Here is a 22,103-nt window from a genome sequence, read left to right as displayed (position 1 = left end):
CTGACATGGAATTGGAGTCACAAATGGGTATTGACTCTAAGGAATGCTGGGCATTTTAAAACAATGGTCATTTTTACTGATACCAGCTACTCATTTCTACATTTTTTTTAAACTGAAGTCAATGGGCATATTTGCATAGTGGTTATGTGATTAAACTAATAATCCAGAGCTCGAGGCTAACGATCCAGAGGCATAGGCCAGGATTTTCTGGCCGCATCATGGCAGGACCAAACAATCCAGGTAGTGAGTGGGGCCAAAAAACCCCATCCATAAGTCAAAATCCCACCATGGCAGCTGCAGATATGGGGCGATTCTGCAGCCGCCCGCTGCTGGGATCTTCCTGGTCCTGCCGCAAGTCAATGGACTTCCAGCTGGGGTGCCACCTCGCCCACGACAGGGCCAGAAAATCCCGGCCATGAATTCAGTTAATTAAATAAGTTTGGAATTAAAAATAAAACTGCTATCAGTAATGGTGACCGTGAAACTATTGGATTATCGTAAAAATGAAACTGGAACATTAAGGTCCACTAATTCCTATAAGGGAGGGAAATCTGCTGTCTCTACCTGGTCTGGCCTACATGTCACTCCAGATCCAAAGCAACTCTTAAGTGCCCTCTTAAATGGCCTAGCAAGCTACGTTTGCAGTGGTTCAAGGTGGCAGTTGACCAGTGTCTTCTCAAGGGCAATTAGGATTGGGCTGTGACACACACATCCTGAGAACAAATAATACTTTTTAAAAAATTCTTCAATCACCACAATGGGGCTTGAACTCATGTTTCTTGATAATTGTTCCAGTCTTCTGGAATATTAGTTCAGTCACATAATGGCTACACGACAATACCCTGGTGTTGTCTTAAATACAGTATATTTTGTCCTGTTTCTATCTTACCAACCAATGGAAAAAAATCTTCCACTATTTACCCTAGCAAAACTCTTCGTAACCTTGAAAGCCTTGTTCAGGTTACTGATGGAGCTTTTTTCACTGGAGCTAAGAAAGCCAAAGCTCTTGCGTTTCTCTGTAACCCCTTATCCCTGGTAACATTCTGTAGAATATACAATACATCCTTCCCATTGCTTTTATATTCTTCCCATAATGTTGTACTTTAAACAGTATATAACATACCAACTGCAGGCTAATTAAATTATACAAATTTAGCTTGGCCTCCTTCCTTTTGTATTCTAAGCACCATACTTCATCTAGCACCTTCCTAGAACTTCCAGACACGTGGTCAGAAAGCAGTGGGGCCAGATAGCCATAGCGGTTAATGACAGGAACGAAGCTCTGAGGACCTGTGTCACAAGAAATTCAGTTACCTCACGAGCTGTCAAGCTCAGTGAATGCATATTCAAATGCCATATCCCACCAGCTGCACCACCAGCCGCAGATGGTACTCAAATCACCACAACCCCATCTTTCACCTATCAACAATCTCTCTCAGTCAGGAGTCTTTCCTAACATTCATATGCTCCACCGAACCGCCACACCAAGAGCACTGCTACAATCCTCACACAGCCCACAGCTTGCACACACTGCCAGCTATTCAGCCAAACAGATTGCACAACGCTGATTGTCACACTTCCCTCTTTATTGTAAGACAAGGTGGCGCACTCTGGAGGCATCAGGAACACATGCACTGGAATGTCATGACCCCCATGTTGGCCATTATTGAGATGCCCATTGCTAAGGCAGTGGCCAGTGACAAGGATGAGACCATCAAAAAAGATGGTGCCCTCCTATATAACCTTCTCACATCCCTCTTCCCCTCATCCCACAATCCCTTCTGATTTGTAAATTGTAGATGAGCAATAATGTAAGCATGAAGCTCTTACTTTTCCTCTTTACATACTCCACACACCACAACCTTACCTTTGTGTCTTTTCCCTTTCAGATACACAAGAGGTGCAACTTAACCAGGCAATGGAGGAATATCAAGAAGAGAGTGCTGATGAAGACATCGCACCATCACTCAATTTAACACTCATAGGCACATGCTCGCATGATAACATTGCACTTTCTTAAAGGATGGAATAAAAGGGAATCTGCAGAAAGTGAGACTCTAAGGGCGGAATTGTCCCAGATTCGCACTAAGTATGGTAGCAGGCAGGAAGAATGACACTCTACCTGCTGGCCTCAATGGTGGCTTCTCATGCTGTATCATCCTAATCCTGCCACATTAGTTATGCATTCCCAGGAAACACGTCATTTCAATGGCAGGTGTGCTCCAATTCCCTGCCATGCCATCACCTCGCCGCTTCATCACGCTGGATGCCACGTTCAAAGCACAGCCACATACACAGCTCCCAGTGCTTCCAGCCAAGAACTACTGCAAAACAGACGTGGCCTTGAAAGGTAAGAAGACTGCAGCCCCCAGGTTTAGTGACACATCCCACAGGTACCTCTTGGACACCATGGATGCCCACTGTGATATCCTCTACCCCGGCTCTGACCGCAAGAGAGGCAGCAACATTACCACTCCGGCTTGGTAGGCAATAGCAGTGGTGATCAGTGCCAATGCTGCATAGAAGAGATATGCCATCAAATGCAGAAAGAGAATGAATGATCTCATCCGTGCCGCCAGGGTAAGGCGACCATCTCATCACTCTAAACTCACACACCCAAGCCCATCACATATTCTCTGGCATCTCACGGCCAGCTCAAGGGACATCACCACCCATTCTCACACACATACCCTCACATCTCCATCTGGCCTCATCTCCTCTGGAGACTGCCTCCTCAGCCCTCACCCTCTTGAGACTATTTGCACAGATCAACATGTGCCCCCACACACACACACCCTGGGATACCCCACTTCCCCAGTAATGCCCTTGCCCTGCAGCCTCTTCCCTTGCCCGAGGCCAGTTCTACCCCTTCCCCAACCAAGCCTTAGCACTGCAGCTGTTGAAAAGCCACCCCTGCCTTATGGCTGGTCTGGTAGGTAGAGCTGCCTTGACCGTCCTAAAAGTGATGTGGTGCTGTCTGTGAAGCCTGGGTGTTGATGACTGCAAGTGCTGCCCGAAGCAAGGCAGGCCAACAAACCACAAAGTCCCAAGCGAAATGCAGCCAGCCAGGTGCACGCCTTATACATGCTGTTGTGAAACACATCAGCAATCACACCGACATTCCCACACGATCCAGCATAGGGAGGATGATTCTGGCAGGCTGGGTTTATGATATGCAGAAGTATTATAATGAGGTTCCCAACATCCCACGACAGGAATCGCAGCCCGCCATCGACAGGCAGAGCAGACAATTGCAAACTGGTTTCACAACTATGTGAAATCTTGACACCCACTCTGCTCAGTGAGTACGCAATAGTACAGGCAGCAGAGGCATTGTTTCAGCCTGCCAGTTGTCTGTTCTATCACATTTTGGGTGGCAGCAGGGCTTACATTGTCTGGATGCTGCCCACATGTGCATGGTTTGTCATCAGCCAGGTGGTCAGTGACTAGCTCGTCACCCAGTATCCACCCTTTGGTTTGCTATGGTGACTCAAGTGCAGTTGGCACAGCAGGCTGTCACAAAATGAAGTCATCATGACTGCTGTCAGGATACTAGCATTGACAACACAAAAACAGAATTACCTGGAAAAACTCAGCAGGTCTGGCAGCATCGACGGAGAAGAAATGACCTGCATGTTGCTCTACCTAGGGTCACACACCAGCTGGACACTGAGTGAATAGAATCCCTTTTGGTTCAGGTGTAGGGCAGAGTTGACATGGAACAACTTTAAGATGACATGGGTGCATTCAATAGCACCAAAGGGAAGTCAGCAATCCCAGAGAAGGTGCCTTTGCTCTGCCTGCTTCTCTCTTGCAAGAGAAAACGATATATGGTTAATTCTCAATGATGGAGAACCTTATGCAACTGTGGACAGGAAACCCCAAAATGTTGCAAATATCTTCAGTCCCAGCCTGGAAAAAGTCAGACACACAAAAGTTCATTCTCACGATCACTTCAAGGTTATGGGCAGTGCAGTCCTTGTCTTACTCTGAGGTTGCAGTTGTGTTTGCAGCAGGTGGCAGATTTCAGAGTGGGTGTTCTTACTGAAGTGCACACCTTGGCCTGCATTTTACACAGGGCTTAGTGTATCTGCCCCCCAGCATAAATGTCAGGAATGAGCCCTCAGTTTGGCCAGCTCATCCTGCAGCCATCATTTGATTTGAGAACTCTGGCCTCACCTGAGGAGGACATGCTGCCTCTGAGAGCTTGTCCCAGCAACACCATGGAGCGGTAACCATTGCTGGGATTACACCCTGTCCCCAACAATGATCGGCGCTGGAGCTGGATGCAAAGGAAGTCTTGGGGGGGGGTGGTGGTAGTATCGTGGGGCCAGACTGGTAGGCCCTGCCAATGGGAGTGGGAGACTAGGGTGGACAGGGCATTTGGGGAAGGAAGACCTTGGGGTGGGATATCTCTGATAGGCCCGTAAAGAAGGAACCTCTCCCCACATGTCCACCAGCAGCTCGAGCAGTGAAAGCTGGCCTCTGCCTAGCTCAAGTTAAATTCCAGCAGTGGTGAGAAGTGGCCCCAATGTGTCCACTAATATGTCATTTAAGGGCCTCAATTGGCTGGCTAGCCTCATGACACTTCTCCAGCCACAGGTAAAATTGCAGTGAGTTCGGGGGTGGGCAAGTAGGAATGGGGATGGCATTCATGGCATTGCGCCCAATTTTACACCTCGAGCCCCCCCCACGTTTCACCTGCCAACCTGCCTGGGGGAGCCTAAAGTTCAGCCAATTGTTCCATACTGAGGTTTCATATGAAGCAGGAGCAGGCCATTCGGCCCCTCAAGCCTGCTCCACCATTCAATAAGTTCATGGCTGATCTGACTGTGGCCTCAACTCCAAATTTCACTTACTCCCGATAACCTTTGACTCCCTTGTTAATCAAGAATCTGTCTACATCTGCCTTAAAAATATTCATTAATCCACCTCCACTGCTCTCTGGGGAAGGAAGTTCCAAAAATTCAAGGCCCTCTGAGAGGGAAAAAAGTCTTCTCATCTCCGTCTTAAATGGGAGACCCCTTATTTTTAAACTGTGTCCCCTAGTTCTAGTCTCTCTCACAAGGTGCAACAGCCTTTCAGTATCCACCCTGTCAAGTCCCCTCAGGATCTTATATGTTTCAATAAGATCCACTCTCAAACTTCTGAACTCCAATGGATACAGGCCCAGCCTGTCCAATTTTTCCTCGTAAGATAACCTCCTACCCCAGGCATCAGTCAAGTGAACCTTCTCTGAACTGCTTCTACCACATTTATATCTTTTCAAGGAAGGAGATCAAAACTGTACACCGTACTCTAGATGTGGTCTCACCAACACCCTGTACAACATCCCTACTTTTATATTCCATTCCCCTTGTAATAAATTACAACATTCCATTTGCCTTCCCAATTGCTTGCTGTGTCTGCTTATTAAATTTTCCTGATTCGTGTACCAGGACCCAGATCCCTCTGTACCTCAAAGTTCAATAAGAGAATCACTCCCAGAACACCCTGGTAGATATGGCCTTCTACTGAGAGTCCTTCTCCCCACTCCCTCTTCCAGCAGCTTATCCTGCTCTAATTGGAATTTGTGCATTCTCCAAGTCATGCTGTATTCCAAAGGGAATGCCTATTTGTGCACTCATGCCTTGGAGAGACTGGTTTGTGCAGAAGCCTTGAAGTCAGCAAGAAGTCCTTTAGCACCTGCTACACCACTCCCTGTAGATTTTGGCAACTTGAAACAACTATGGAAAGCACCAAACACTTGTAGAATTATAACAACAGTCAGAAGAAGTCAACCAGCAACTAATCTATGAGTAGTTAATGATCCCTTTAACTCTTGAAGGGGGTTTCTTCCTGCTGAACATTTGTTCAGATGTGCAAGGTTATGAAAGGGTGCCAGATGGAGTGTTGAACTCCAAAATGTGATCACTAACATCAAATCAATGTTGTACGAAATTTCTTTCAGGCACCTCAAATTCAAGGATGCATAATAGAGAAAATTGCCATTAACTGCATTTTAATTCTCCAGTGTAAACATTAAAAAACTATTGCAATCTGTCACCCTTGTGTTAGTTTCAGCATCTATCTTGCAAAAGTGACAACACTGTTAAAGCACCATTATACAATTCCAAGAAAACATGCTAAAAAAGGCTGACTGAGCTAACAGTTCTAACACTATACTACAGAACCAACTAAGACTACATCAGAATTAAACATACACATAGGGTCCTCTACATCACCCTGCCTATAATAACGCTTCTTCATATTTCTCTCATGGTTTTAAGTATCAGCAAAACAAAACCAGATTTCCTCACTGGCCTGTTCCGTCCTCAACTAATCTATCTATCCTTTTCTACAGTAATCCTGTCATTAGGATGTAATAGGACTAGACATATGAGTCCTATGGCAGGTTTTTAAATCATTTTGTCTGGGAAGTGGTCCCACAATTTAAAATAAATTACTTCCCCCTTAAATAATGATGGCAAATGATATTGTGGCCAAAATTACTCAGGTTTCCATCGAACCGCTGACATAATTCTGGAGGGCGACCAGCAAGGTTCCTAAAACAATGGAAAATGGTTAGATCCGTCCTTCAGAAAGCAGGTGTTGCCATGGGGGTGGAACTGCTGGAGTTCCTATTCCAGCAACTCAGTCAGGACTGCATATGTAGATGAAGTTATGACAATGTGAGCCATTCTGCTCTGAAGGTTCCCTCGTTAGCTGAGCTCCAGGTCGTGGAAGTTGCCTGAACCCTCAAGGAAATGTGAGTTAAATAATATTTGTCCAGACCACATGGAACTCTGGCAGGGTCAGCATAGCTGGGAACAACCATACCAAGGAAACTTGGCCACACTGTATGGAGTGGAAACAGCACTTTTGAAGTTTTTTTTGCATAAGAGAAATACATTAATTTACTATTTAGCACAAGTTGGGTACAATCACTTCAAATGATATTTATACTAATAAAGACATGGAACTCAGTCTCTTTCCTCCCATTGCTTGGGAGTAATGATCCCTCTAGGATGTGGGTGTGCACAGCCATGCAGTAATCTGGAATGTATCATGCATTGAAATAAAAGAGCTGCTCTCATCTTCATGAAAGTTCAGTGACTTAAAATGGAAGCTGCCCATGGACAAATAAATAGTGCTCAGAGGCATCTTTAGCCCACGCAGTACAAGGACAATTTTGTGGGAACATTGTCCCAAAACTATTTACAAGTGATTTATCCAACAACCATGACTCCTCCTCTCATACCCAACACTAAGCTCAGTTTTAAGCTCACTGAAGTTCTTAACCTAACAATAATGCTCTTTCCCAAAGTCTATCCCATTTCCCACGCAAGTTTTGTTACTTTCACCTTCAGACATCCTAACAGAACACAAGGTAAATTCAGCAGGCATCAAAACAAACCCTTATCACCTATATTAGGCTCATGCAAAATCATTAGACTTGAGACTCCATGTGTGTACATAGAATCCCCATGCGGAATTGAAACCGTCCCAAGATTTTCCAGAGATTGATCACGTGGATGCAGATTATTAGGCCAGGCATATGTAAAATATTTTGCAAATGAGGGAAATATGACCTTGACTGTGTTTTATGCCATTTACACTGTTTGAATTTTGGACACAAAACATGTTTGGCCCAAGTGTCTCACATTTGATGGTTTACTGGAGGGGATGAAACATCTTTCTACATCCTGGGCCTATGCAAGTGCAGTGAAATCTGTGAATTACAGACACCATAAACATTGGTATCATCTTGCAGGTGTCCTCATTTTCAAAATGGTCATCATATGTACCTTAAAACTTTTCAATTAAATGTGGAAGTCATTTACCCAGCAGCCACAGTAACAGAAAAAATGCTCTGTCCTTGGACAGAGCCGTACAAGCATTCAGTCCCAGAGACAGAGCAGTTTCTCTAACTCTGCATGCTGGTTCAAGAGTTCTCCATTCCACAAAAGCCATTTCTTTCACAAAACCTACTCTTGCCTTGTGCTGATATACTGAACTCACAAGAATTTAGACACAGAAAGGGAGCAAGCAGCAAGGGGGAGCATCAGCGATCTCAAATCAGTGAAAGTTCCAGATACAGCAGCTTTATAATAGACCATGTCTGGTGTTTTACATTGTAAAAGGGCTTGGTGTACTGAATGCTCCCGGAAGTTCACAATTTGCAAGTTTACCTGGTTTCGTAGTGTCTCTTTTGCCATATAAGCTACTTGGGTTTCTAAATAAGTGTGTTTTTTTTTGCTGGTGCTTGTTTTTGGGGAGTGTTCATCTAGACAGGTTTCACTGTGCCCACAAAGCATCTGCATAGGGTGAAGGTGGGGTCACTAAATTGGTTTTTCAGGTTGTGCAGAGCTTCCTGTATCTCATATTACAGCAGGTGCTTGAAGCCTATTTATCAGGACTCTGCCCACTTTCTGTCGAGGCTGCCAAGCAGAGGCCTGAGGAGTATACCTCCAGCATGCTAATGACCCCTTGGTCAGAAGTAATGTCCCTCAGAGATACAGGTCAGGGCAATCGACAGGAAAAGACATAAAACCTATGCCTCTGTTTAAAACAGAGGAATATTTTAATATTTTTGTTCACCAGATCATATATCTATTTAAATAGTTACTGTATATCCTTTCCAGTAAACTGGCATATGATGCTATCAACATTTAATATTAAATAATAAAGAAATATGTTGCCCCAGAAAAGCAAATTTTAACCTTATTTGATTCAAAAACACCATCAGTTAAGAACTGCCATCCCCTCAAATAATCTTTAAAGGAGCATTGTTTTCACATAAGAAAGGCAGAAAACCCACGAATCATTTTGTCATGTTGATGCCATTCATAAATGATGTGATGATTTATTGACTTAGAAAGCTGAGCAAACTTATATTAAAGAATAAAATTACCCAACCAGTAAACTAGAATTTCTAATCTCATTTACCAGTTAAACTGATTTATCTGTGTCTCAATGAGTAGCAACATCATAAACAAAGCTAAAAATGTACTCGTTTTCCATTTCATTGTGCCTTCTACTTGTCAGAAGGCTCTGGGTAAAACATGCTGCCTAGAACTCAAGTTGCTCTTTTGATCAAAGCACAAGCTGCACTATCCATCATGCTGAAATAACAAAATAATACAATCTAAAAATTCTCATGCTGCATGATAAGCTGCAGTTATTCACATCTTTTTCCTTGCAATGTTTTGATTCTATTTTAGTAAGGCTTATGAGCCAAGATCATTCAATGTAGGCACAGTTTCCACGCAAATTGTTAGAAGCCCAGAGACACGATTTCTGCAGGAGCTGCACCAATTGCAGAAGAGCCTCAGAAATCATGAAAGACAGCACTTACGCCATTTTCCTAAGGATCCACTAAAGTTATGATGGATGGGAGAAACCCCCTCCAGAAATTCATGCCCTATCCTTTGCACCCAGTTGAATGGTAGTGTGTCATTGGCACCCAATTTTCCAAAGGCAATTCATTATTAAAATTACGCATGGTACCACGGTCTGATTCTGATGTTTGTAAGGAGGCCAGAGTGGAAAACTCTATGTAAGTAAAACATAAAGAAATGGGAACAATTAAAAAGAAATAATAGGGTCACAAAAATTCTGATACACTCTGGAAACTAAGGGTCAAAAAGCATCTGAACTTATGAGCAGCCTTGGCCAAATGTAATAAGGAGGAGACTAAGGCCAGGATTTTTAGGATAGTGAGATTTCCCTTCTCGCCATCCGAAGAGCCGGCAGAGAACACATCCCCGTCGATACTGCCTGCCCTGCAGCCATTTAACGCTCCAACAAATGTTAATTGGCTGGAGGCCGGATTTACGCCTCTCCCTTGGGAGGAAGTCCTGACTCAGAGAGCTGCCAGCCAGAGCAAGCAGTCCCCTGAGCCTAAGTCCCAGGATTGCAGGACCAGGTAAGTTTTAGGGATCTCAGGGCAGGGAGCAGAGTGAGGCCCAGGAAGGTGGGCAGACAGGTTTGAAGGTGTTGGTAGAAAGGCCTGGGGAGGTGGTGGGGTCTAGGGAGGGCCTGCAGGAGCCAGACCTTCTCGGGGTGTGCTCCATGTTAAAAGGAAGCTGCTAATGGGTGTGCCCCCCCACTACCCCCACACACACACACACACACACACACACACACACACACACACACCTGCCCACTTCCCACCTGAAGCCCAAACACAGTTTATTTTCAGGCTTCCTCCTCTGTCCCTGAATTGCTCCCGCCAGCCTGGGTGGGAAACGGCCCTTAAGTGGTCAATAATTGGCTACTTAAGGGCCTCAAATGAGGCAAGGGTGGACAGGCCAGCCTAGGCCTCACCATCCAAGCGTAAAATTGTGGAGAGGTCCAGGCAGGCGGGAGCCCAGTGGGAAGGCCATCTGTGAAATTTGATGGTTATCGTCATCCCCCCCCCCCCGTGCCTACAAACACGCTCGCAGTGGAATGTAAAATTCTGCCCTAAGAACTGGCAAACAAAAGTAAGGGGAACAAAAAGCTAAGGTACAGACATAAGTTTGCAGGCACATATTGAAGGAGCCCAGGATTCTGATGGCTGCTAAAGTGGAGGAGGTGCTGCCATAAGTTTTTGCAGAGACGGTTACCCTCTTTGCTTCTCCAAGGCACCATTATCCAAAGATGAGAATTACAGAATGTCTACAATTAAGAAAGTTAAGACAAATTTCAGGTCACAGCTGACTGTTACTGCCCTATATTTGCAAGATATCTGCATGGCTGCAACACAGAGGTGACAACCCAGTCCTTGTGATGACAATTCTCCATGATGGAGAGCCAGGGCCTACAGATATAAATAGTGGCATTGTGACAAACCCAGGGTATGATCTTCCAATTCTGGCATCTTGCACATCCCCGATTTCTTTCGCTCCACCATTTGCGACCATACCTTCAACTGTCTTGGCTGCAAGTTCTGGAATTCCCTCCATAGATCTCTCCCGTTCTCTCCCTAAACCATCTTCCTACCTCTTTCTCCTCCTTTAAGTTTCTCCTTAAAACTTAACTCTTTGATCAATCTGTCCTAATAGCTATTTACATGGCTCGTTCTCAAATTTTGTCTGATAACGCTCCTATGAAGCAGCATGTAACAAAGTACAATGTTGGAGACGCACATAAATACAGGTTGCTGTTGGCGGTCACTCTGACACCCTTTCTTTCATACGGTACCACTAAAAGCATGACACCCTGTAATTGGAATCCTTCTCAGCAAACATCCATTAATTAGGCAGTTACAGTCCTTACATGTGCCATCTACTAGGGCAGAATTAATGCATAATTAGCACATTTATCTCTTTGAGTGCATTTTTTTTAAGTGGGAAAAACAACTAAGAAAAGTTGAGTTTCCTGATCTGGATATTACCATAACGTTGAATTTCATGCAAGCACTTTTGATGCTGGCATTTCCTGCCCACTGGAGTTTGTGTGTAACGCACACCCTTAAATTGGAGAATCCCAATTAAAATATATCCTCCTTGTCATCTAATCAAGCCATGTTAGCCTTAATTTTACAATTTTACAGAGAACCAGTCGGAAAATTAGTCAGAGTTCCGGCTTTCTGGCCCACCCCATTTCAGATTGCCATTTTCCCCAGCAACCACAGGAAGCACCTGTCTGTTTTTGGGCAGTCTATTCAAATTAGGGTGGAAAGTAAAGCCTGTTTGTGTTGGATTTTAAAGAGGAATATTTTGTAGGGTTTTTTCAGTTGCCAATGGCTTTAACATCTGTCTTTGTGTCATTTGTTTTGAGGCTGGCATTATTTGGCTATCAGTTCATGCAAAGGGACAAAGGGCTTCCTTTTAGAATTACAACTGTATCTTTGCTTTTTGGAAGAAGAGGAGGAGCAAAATGAGAAAAATCCAAACCAACGTGTCGCCACCTGTTAAGACTAGATGCTTATCAGTCCGGAATACAGTGTACCTAACCACAACTGTTTACTGAATTAGAATGTATTCTTTGCCTACTTGTAGCAAAGACAAAATTATAGGATAATTAAAAATGGTATTTACTTATAAATGAACCCTACCAGTGCCAGTACCACAAAAGACAGCAGTGATTCAGACTGAAGGAACAATAACATATTTTCAGGGCAACTGCCATGGGAAGTCATTACAGCCTTGCTAATATCATCCACACCCTTTAGAACATTTTTCTTTTAAATGAATGAATGGTAAATGTTTACTGCGCAGTAGCACGGCGCCACAACCTATACACATGATGTACTGAACACCAGTCTCCAAAACTCAAGAATATTTCTATGATCAATCATCAAATGGACAGCAAAGTACTTCAGAACAGGGAAGGAAATTGGAGGGAGACCATGCTGAGGCCATTATACAACAACAACAACTTGAACTTGTAGTGGCCCCTTTCAGAGATATATGCCTGGGAGTATATTTTCCCAATCACCCCCTCAACCACAGATGAAAAACACCACTGGGAAAAAAGGAAAAAGACAGACTTAAAAGGAATAACTGGATTATCTACAGTCTCATCTTCATTAAAAATGGATGCAACATGAAATATGAAATTTCCTTTTGTCCCTCTCCCATCATAAGGGCAAAGATGGAACTTTGAGAAAAGAAGTAAATGAAATTACAAGTTTGCTAGTTGCACCATTCTCTGCCTGCACTTATTCCTACATTTAGAAAGTATCAATGCTGCATGCAAGTTTTATCTCATGTTAATAAAACACATTTAATGCCAAGATCCCTACCCTCGTGCATACTTATAATTCCTTCAATGTATCCTAGAATTTGTCACACATTGTAACATATTGCAAACATAGCCTTTTGTAGGATGACTCATATGGTAAAATGGAGCTCGAATATTGCTGACAAGAGAGATATGTTGCGGAAGCTTTTCATCTTACACTCATGAGGAAAAATGCAAGAATACCAAATTTCACATGAACACAAGTTATACTATGGAAGAAAAGGGTGCTGATTGGTTGGCAAACCGACTCTGATTGGCCAAATCATTGCCAGGGAGAAAGCAACAGGGAATTATGGGCTCTCCAAGCTCCTGGGTAACGCAAAAAAGGTGCAAGGCTTGAACATCTTCCTTTTATTTGCAGAGAATGGGTCCCTGCACATGCATGTATGTCACATTACGAACTCGACTAATTATCTTAAATTGTTGTTAGTGTAACTATTAGTGCACTCAGGATCGTTCAGCAAGTGCTGCCCAATCATGGAATCCCCTCTAAGAATAGACATTTTGTTTTGGGTTTTTACAAGTGCAAAGTTGAGTATGATCCATACTTTGCCTATTGTGTACAACCAAGGAACATGCTGTTTGACTCACTCAGCCAGTTGTTGGGCCCATGCCCCTGGCATCACACCAGCAACAAAATTCATACATGATATTGTTAAATTATGTGGTAGGTAGAACATTTTTTTGGACTGCTGACAGCATTTGTTAGTTGAAAATACTTCTTGTGTAGCCCCAGCATAGTAGCAGTTTAAAACAGCTTGCTTTACTTGTTGTTCAAATAGACAAAGTTCAGATTGTACTCAACCAGCCTATGCTTGCAAAACCCAAAACAAAACATCTACCATTAGATGTGATGCTGTGATTGGGCAGCACTTGCTGAACGATCCTGAGTGTGTTAATAGCTACATTAACAACCATTTTATAATAATCAGTCAAGCTCGTAACATGGTTCATTTACGCTTGCTAGAAGTGACATACATTCATATGCAGGGAGCCATTCCCAGCAAACAAAAGGAATATGTTCAAACCTTGTGCCTTTTTTGAATTACCTGGGAGTTTGGGGAGCCTATGGTTCCCTGTTGCTTTCTCCATGGCAACACATCAGCCAATCAGAGTCAATTTGCCAACCAATCACAACCCTTTTCTCCTGTTGTATAAATTGTGGTCATTTGAAATTTGGCATTCTTAGGTTTATCTTGAGGAGTGCAAGACAAAAAGTTTCAGAAACATGTCTCTCTTTGTAGCAAAATGAACAAAATTATAAAGTGTAATCAGCAGTGCAACTACTTCTTCAACCACTCTAAAACTTTAATTTTTTTCCCATGGAACTCTTAAATTACTCCTACAGTAAACAACTAATATTTCTTTCTTGAGGGGCTGAAGAGCATGACTGGAACTTTTCAAGTATTTTCAAGAAAATTAAATGCTAGAAATGTACCTCCTTACAGTAGAATGAATAGCCACACTAAAACCTTTACTATCTTAAAAGTCCTCTTAACAAGTTTATACAAAGTATACATCTCTCTTGTTGGAAGGTCCTGTTCAAATAAAGCACTTATACCTTGCACCCATAGAATAAGTAATTTCTAAACACTTTCTCATCACTCACTGGGTATTATTGATTTACAGTCTCATTTGGTCTATTATATGGAATCCATGCATGACAAGGTTACTCCTAGACACTTGTAATTGCCTCCAATGTTTCATAAAAGATCATTTTCAGCATCTTACTTCCGTTTTAAAGAGGGATTTTCCACTTGAATCACAGCGTGGTTTGGCTCTCTGACCATCCATAATTCTGTCTAATCAAAATCAAAAGTATTTGTTTATAAGTAATATATTCTTGAAAATGCCTGTTACAGTTTCTTCGAAAGGTTCCAACTGAAGTCAAAGGAGATTTTCCTTCAATTTAATTCCAATTTTCTTAAATGTCACCTTGTTAAAATTATGATTTTGTTTGAATGACTGAAATCAAAGGAAATATAAATTTGGGGAGATGTAAAACAGGAGCTGCCAATTCACTATTACCCATTTTTACACTATCACACACAGTAAAAATGAAGGCCCGCATCCCCTGCTGTCCTTTGTTGTGTGGATGAGATGATTTTTTTTGTAAGGTAAGTTTGAATAACTACTGATTTGCTGGATAGACCCTAGAATATTGGAAGCATAGAATTCATCAAGATGGACAGGCATTATGGCCTAGAAATTCAATGCCACAACACTTGTTTCTCAGACATGAAATACGTGCTTAAAACTCCAATATAGCGGACAGGAATTGTCTGACCTTTACAAGACAGAAGTATACCATCCACTATATTGATATAGTCAAAAAGTCCACAGCTTGTGTCTGAAACAAGGGTTAGGCACTTTGCATATGCCAATCAGGGGCCTAAAGCCTGTTGGAGGCCATTCTGCAATATGTGTGCACCATGAACATGAGACTTGCTCCTTAGTCTTTACCAATACTTCTTTAATTCAACATCCAGATATTGAAGATTATCAAAGATGGTCCAATGTGACTGATTCTCTCCTCTGCCCCACCCCCAGCCCCCATATCTATAAGGGAAACACCTTCATTGAGCACCCACCCATAATGGCTTGGCTGTATTTGCTTTTTACCTAGTTTATTATGTATATCTTAACTGTACTCTTGTTGATATTAAACATTTATGGCAGTTCTTTATTTTAAAATTATAACTCAGAATGTATGCTACTCAGCAAATGCCTTATTGCAAAAAGCTTTCACCGTTTTATTTCAATGTTTGCTATTAATATTTATTTTCATGATCAAAAAAACATTTTACTAAAGGAAATCATAGGAAAGGTAACTCAACCTAACTGCGGTTATTGGCCAGGTTTTCCTGCTGGTGCACTCACCAGCCCTTGATTTCCCCCAATTAATCTTAATGAACAGGAGAAACACAGGATGGTAAGTGCAAGAGCAGAAATCTCTGACCCATGTTTATATGCAGTGATGAATTGATGAACAGAGTCTCAGCATCAATGCACACCCTCTGGACCAGGATTTTGCTCTCTGCTGGCAATATTGGCTTCCACTGGCTGGAAACTGTTGCACAGCTCAACCAGTGTACCCATTATTTTAACATTTAAATTTTACATTTCTGTAGCGACAATCAGGGATTTTTATACCTGAAATTTCGAATGCTAAGAGCCCTAAATGAACAGACATTTAGCCCAGCAATAAAATGAGGGCTAAGTGAAAAAAAAAAGTTTCATAAACTGTTATACAGACATACTAGTCTGAAGACAAATACAGCTGTATCCATCATGAAATACACTTTTTTTTTAAATCAGCAACAATATTAGTCATTGCTCCTTGGCTTCATATTAAATTTGAATTTATAAATAACATTCAGTTTGATTGACGTTCAATACATTTGTTTAAACATGATATGCAACCTTTATAGTTCATCAATATATTCCTCCAACTAGTGACCATAAAAGCTTTCCAATGATCCGTTAACATCATGAAATCAGGCACATTGTTACTAGATGGACACAGGAGCAGAAGAATTTCAGACAAAGCTGGAATCTTACAGAAGCATTGGCCAGGATTTTCCATGCTCGCTGGCGTCAGGCACATTCAGTGGCGTGAGCTGACAATATGGTACAAAGGCCAAAAATTGATTTCACAATGTCATGAAACGAGTTTGTGATCGTCCGCTCAGCCTGTCAATGGTGCTCCATGCTTCTCACCATCGGATGTTGGGAACCTCATTCTAATATAGTTGCATATCATTATAAGGCCAGCCCATCGGACTCAGCCTCAGCAGCAGGAAGCCCATCCACCTTTGGGAAGATCCCAGTAGTATCACCAATTTGCTCCCAAGTGGACAATTAATTGCTACTAATTGGTTACCCACAAGATCACTCAGAGGTGAAAACACATCAGGTAGATGACCTGATAAATAACCTTCAAAAATTCCCCACCGTCCCACCTCCAAACCCATCTCTGCATGGCTGACAAGATTCTGCCCAACATCAACACCCTGCATTTATATAACACCTTTAAGAAGGTAAACATCCCAAGGCCCTTCACAGGAACAGACAGTATTCAAGCAGTGACAGAAGAATATTTAGAAAGAGCACAGAGAATCATAGTGATAACAGCACTGAAATAAAATGAAGAATCTGAAATGTGACTCCATAACCAATGAAGAGGACCACTGGAGTCCAAGATATAAAAGCTCACTTCTCAATTATTTATTCACAATTTAAATATTTAACTATATAGTTGCTTAAATGACTACAGTAAAATGATCCAACTAAATACAGAGTAGATAATGGCAGCCCAGGCAGTGTGTCAGGACAGTAGAATGTGGAATTTCAGGAGAGTGGGGCTGTGCCTGATGAACACATGTGGAAAGTTTCTATCTCTTGAGTCAGCCCAACTCAGAGACATTGAGCTGAAGTGTGAGTTAGACACTCCCACACATAAGGAAGGCAGAAAAATATCTGCATAGCCAATGCCAAAAGACAGTCGCACCACTTAGAGAGATACAAGTATAGGAAAAGGAGCATGTGATGATAGTCAGCATAGGAGGGGGAAACTGCAGAAAATGGTCCTCTCCAACAAGTACAATTTACTTACTATCTATGGGGGAAAAGGAACAAAGCTGTGGGGAGAATAGACAATAATGTAACCAGGGCACCCTGGAACTGGAGGCAGTGTGGGAAGGGAGTAGGGGGAAGGAAGTGGGTGCACAGGAACAGCAAAAAAGAATAGTTGTAGATGTAGGGAAATTCCAGAATCAGAGAGATAGCCACAATCAGAGGACTGTAATAGGACTTTTAACCAATAAAGAGGGGAGGGTCTGGGCAGAACAAAAAACCTAAAGATTTTTTTAAAAAGTAAGAAAAAAGGTCAGAATAAAAAGGAAATAAGGATAACATAAATAAATCTGGGGACAGGAGAAGTTATAGGAAGTAATAATGAAATACCTGTTAAATATAAAGCAGGGGTGATGAAGAATCAAAACGTCCTACATTTCCTGTATTGCCATGCACAGATTATCAGCAACCAAAGGTGTGATAGGTCAAAAAGTATGAGAAATACATCATCTGGGCAGGGTGGGGGCAGTTAACCAAATAAGAGTTAAGTTGATGAATGCTTGGAGTAAAACACATACATTAAAAGCACAAACGCAACGTAAAGAGTATGGGTTAGAGTCATAAGCTAAAATCTTCTGTGAACCAGTGCAGTCAGGAAGTGCAATGCAATTGTTTCTTTTTTCCCTATTAAAAAGTATTCAATGATGTTGTGAAGAGCAATAAACAGGTACTGTTTTATTAATACAATATAAATATAAAGTTACTTCCTGTAACTTTTCCTGTTCACAGATTTATTTATATTATCCTTCCTTCTGTATTCTGACCTTTTTGTCTTTTTTTTATTAATCTTTAGGTTATTCTTTTCTTGCCTAGACCCTCCCCTCTTTATTGGTTAAAAGTCCCATTACAGTCCACTGATTATGACTATCCCCCTAATTTTGGAATTTCCCTACATCTACAACCATTCTTTTTGCAGCAAAGATAGGCATTTATTGAAGATGTTCAATCCTCCAAAACTATTCTGAACTATTTCATTGGTAAATAATAGTCAGTTTAAAATTATATTAAATGTATTTAAAATGTAAAAGCTTAAACAAAATTTGCCTGCTAGTGCTGTGAAGCTAAGAAAATGAATGCAACCCTGAACCAACAGCGAAATCTCGCAACTCCACCCTAGGATATAGCCAGTTTTGTGGGCACGGTCTAATTAAAGTGAATTGAATATTGAGCCAGTGGAACAGGTAACAGAGAACACAAAAGCATGTGGTTTTGGTCATAACACACTCAAGTTTATCAAAATGGCTTTTATCTCAAATCATAAATGTCATCATTTGCTACTATAACACAGGTAAACTATCACTTCTCATCCTTATTGACCTGTCTTCAGCATTTGACACAGTTGACCAGACCATCATCTACTCCAATATCACCTTATAGTGGCTCAGTGTCATATTTTGCTTTACACAGTAATGTCTCTGTGAAGCACCTTGGAAGTTTTAATACATTAAAGACGCTAAATAATTACAAGTTGTTATTGTTTACAAATCCTCACTCTTTTCTGCGGAGTCAACCAATTACACCTGATATAACTAGCAGAAACTTGACCCACTGCTATACTATCTATTACAGAAACCTGGCAACAAGGGTTTGGGAGCCAATTATTCCAAGCTATAAACTCTTCAGAAAAGAAAGGGAAATTGGGAAAAGAGGGGGGCAGCAATATTGATAAAAGACACAATCACAGCAATGGAAAGGAAGGACACAGTAAGGATAGAACTAAGGAACAAAGGATGCAAGACTCTTATGAGAGTTATTTCAGACTTCCAGACATTCACTGTGCTGTGGGGAGATGTACAAATATCAGGAAAAAAGTGTTGGAGAAACAACATGATTATAATGAGATTTTCATTTCCACATACACCACTTCTGATAAAAGGCCAATGCCCGCAAATGCTGCTTCTCTCTTCACAGGTCTGCGCTGACCCATTTTCTGGCATAACAGGTCATATTTGCTGTCAAAATAACAGTGAGGCTAAAGGCACTCGCTGTTATTTATTATGTATGGGAACTTCAGGTGAAGGACATGCAAAGCTAAACTCAAATATTCAAAAGTTGTTCTCCAGCTTTGCCAGGCTGTGCCCAGTCTGAGCCATGTTTTTCTCCACATTGACATTTCATTATGTCAGGGAGCATTGTGGTGAAATGCAGAGTGCACTCTCTTAAACCTCAACATCCGCCCTGTACTGTGTAACCCAATACTGCATACAGTACTCTAATTGAATTCTTAAGGTTTTATATAGGCTGATCATTACTTCTTGGCTTTAATCTTTTGTAACTCTTGAGATGAAGCCTAGAAATCCATTTGCATTTTACAGCCTCATGGTTATTGAAGTAAGTTGCTTCCAAGAGATCTCCTTTTAACTGCATTGACAGATTCAGTGCCCTCACGTCACTAGCACTGTCCTGTCTCCCTGCCAGCAGTGCTGATTATGTTATCATCTCTCACTTTTTCAACAAAAATACACAGAGCCCAATGGAAATAGACAAAGGTCACAGTAAATATCTGCAAAGATTTTACTTTGGGTGCTGATGCACAGACTCCTCGTAATCTTTGAAATGATCGTGTTAAGTCTCACCTGCATCGCTTGGAACTGCAATTCTATCCTGTTTTCCCGTACTGTTGGTTGAGAGGCTGGTGCTTGCTAGGGAGGTTGCGCTCGAAGATGATAGAGCGGTGCTGGGAGCAGCTGTTGTGAAGGTGACAGTAGAGGCTTTTACTGTGGTGACCTCTCTGTGCCCGGTGCTATTTGGAGGGGATGTTGGTTCCCTACTTGTGAAAGAACTATTGGTGGCAATAGTATGAAGTGAAGTTGTGTGGGTCGTGTTACTTGTCAGCGGACTGTAGGTTGTATTAGTTGCATTATCACTTTGAGATGAGACATTTGTTATGTTAGGTGAATAACTCGTCACCGTGGCTAAACTATTGGAAGTGATGTTGGGAGTTGACGTGGATAACACTGTTGTCGTGTTAAGAGGTGTACTGCTTTCAGCAGTGGAGTTCCGTGATGCAGTGGGTAACACAGTGCTGGTCAGCTGGCTTGTGTCTGTGGGTACAGCTGTACTGATGAAAGAAAGTGAAGAGTATGTTTCTACATCTGTTTTTGAACTGGTTGCTGTTACGTTTTGCAGGGTTGTGGTAAGAGGCGTGGGGGAGATAGAAGCGGTAAGTGAGATTTCTGATAGAAATGTAGTTGCGTTTGTTGCAGAACCAGTTTGTGTTGTTCCGCTTGTTGTTCCGCTCGTAGTCAGGCTATCAGTCGCTGAAAAGAGAAAGGAAACGTTTACTGTTGACTTAACACGTAGGAAAATATTCACCTCTGAAACGCGGAATCTAATCTGCTCTACTGTTAGTTTAAACCACCACTTTCTCACTGTGCCAGTTCTTTCCCCAACACCCACCCCCCGAAACTCCTTCTCCGCTCAACTGACAGGACTGGTGCTTGTTAAGCGCTCAGTCCCTCGAATATCTCAGCAGAGCTGACAGAAGACTTTGGCTGAACGACAGGTCCTAAGTGTTCTGTTACACTGCACCGAGCATTAAACAGGATTGCGGGACAGACCGCGAAATGACTGCATCCGTCGCTGGAAAGATCCATCGGCATTCATAACATTTTATTTTTGAATAATTATTTCCACAATACAGCCGGGATCCAAGCAGCAAAAGGGGTCTTCTTTGCTTAATATCAATTTTATTTCAGAACAATATTTAGAATATGGACCTTAGAATATTCATTGATAATCCATTGGTAATTAACTATACTGAAATTTAAATGTCTATTTTTCCTTTAACTTAAATGTAATAGCGAATCACCATTTAATAATATCTTGTACTTACACAGCGAAAGAATAAAGTGCTGGCAGAACAGCAGCGCGAACTTCGCCCACATTGTTTCTGAGACGGTTCCAATTCCTTTGGGTTCCCCCAAAATCACTCCAGCCGTTAAATTAAAAAAAAATTTAAGACAAGGTCGCGAGATTTAAATGAGAACGTTCAAATCTGCAACCAAATCCTCCAGAACAGAAATTACATAAATAGTGTGGTAAACAACGCACCCCATGTGAGCAGCAACTGCCTGCAGCCGGAACTGAAAGGAATTAACCGAGGTTTGTGTCCTAACCTCAATATAAACTGGAGCTGTGCGTCAGGTGGACAACAGACCCAACCCACTGCAATCTCCAACAGCCGACCAAGATCACGTCCACCACAAGTGAAGGAAATATAAGGACATCTCACTGGACACCAGTGTATGGTTAAGAGGGGATTGCCAAAAGAAAAATCATGAAAGACTTTGCCAGCTGTCAGTAAATAACCTGTTGCAGTGGGTGTGCCAATCTACTTGCGGATGTGCTGCAACATTTATTTGCTGGTCTTCCAACCAACCAAACAAAGGCTGCTTGCTTGCACAACACGGCGTTGCACCAATGAGGGAAGCGTACGCCGGGGTCAGGTACCTGGGTCAGCTCAGAGTCTACACTGGTTACAATGGCTGGTGTTAGCCGGCTCTGCAAGCTGGTTACTAGCCAGTTACATCCAACGCGGTCTTTAGTTACTCTCAAAAGGCGCGTTGTAACTTCAGTCTCCACCCCGCCCCCGCCCGCCCTTTTCCCTCGCTTTGCTTCTAAACTGTTAAATCTCTAACTTCTTACACTTCTAATGAAAGGTCATCGGATTAACTCTGCTTCTCTCTCCACAGATGCTGCCTGACTTGCCGTGTATTTACAATAATTATTAATTTTATTTAAGGGTGAAGGTCCCT

At 42.1% G+C, this 22,103-nt stretch overlaps 1 protein-coding gene across 1 annotated transcript in view; it reads right to left on the bottom strand.

Moving 5' to 3' along the window:
* Positions 1-21,656, bottom strand: part of LOC121281554 (cell wall integrity and stress response component 4-like) — a 29,005-nt gene extending 7,349 nt beyond the window's left edge. The window contains exons 1-2 of the mRNA XM_041194516.1: positions 21,182-21,656; positions 19,923-20,606 (exon numbers count right to left, since the gene is read on the bottom strand). Of these exons, the coding sequence (XP_041050450.1) occupies positions 19,923-20,606; positions 21,182-21,233 (736 nt within the window). The 5' untranslated portion in view covers positions 21,234-21,656. The remainder of the gene's footprint in view (positions 1-19,922; positions 20,607-21,181) is intronic.
* Between the last annotated feature and the right edge of the window lie 447 nt (positions 21,657-22,103).

This window comes from Carcharodon carcharias, chromosome 8 (assembly GCF_017639515.1).
Source record: "Carcharodon carcharias isolate sCarCar2 chromosome 8, sCarCar2.pri, whole genome shotgun sequence".
In the NCBI taxonomy this organism is placed as follows: Eukaryota; Metazoa; Chordata; class Chondrichthyes; order Lamniformes; family Lamnidae; genus Carcharodon; species Carcharodon carcharias.
This window is presented reverse-complemented; position numbering and strand designations above follow the sequence as displayed.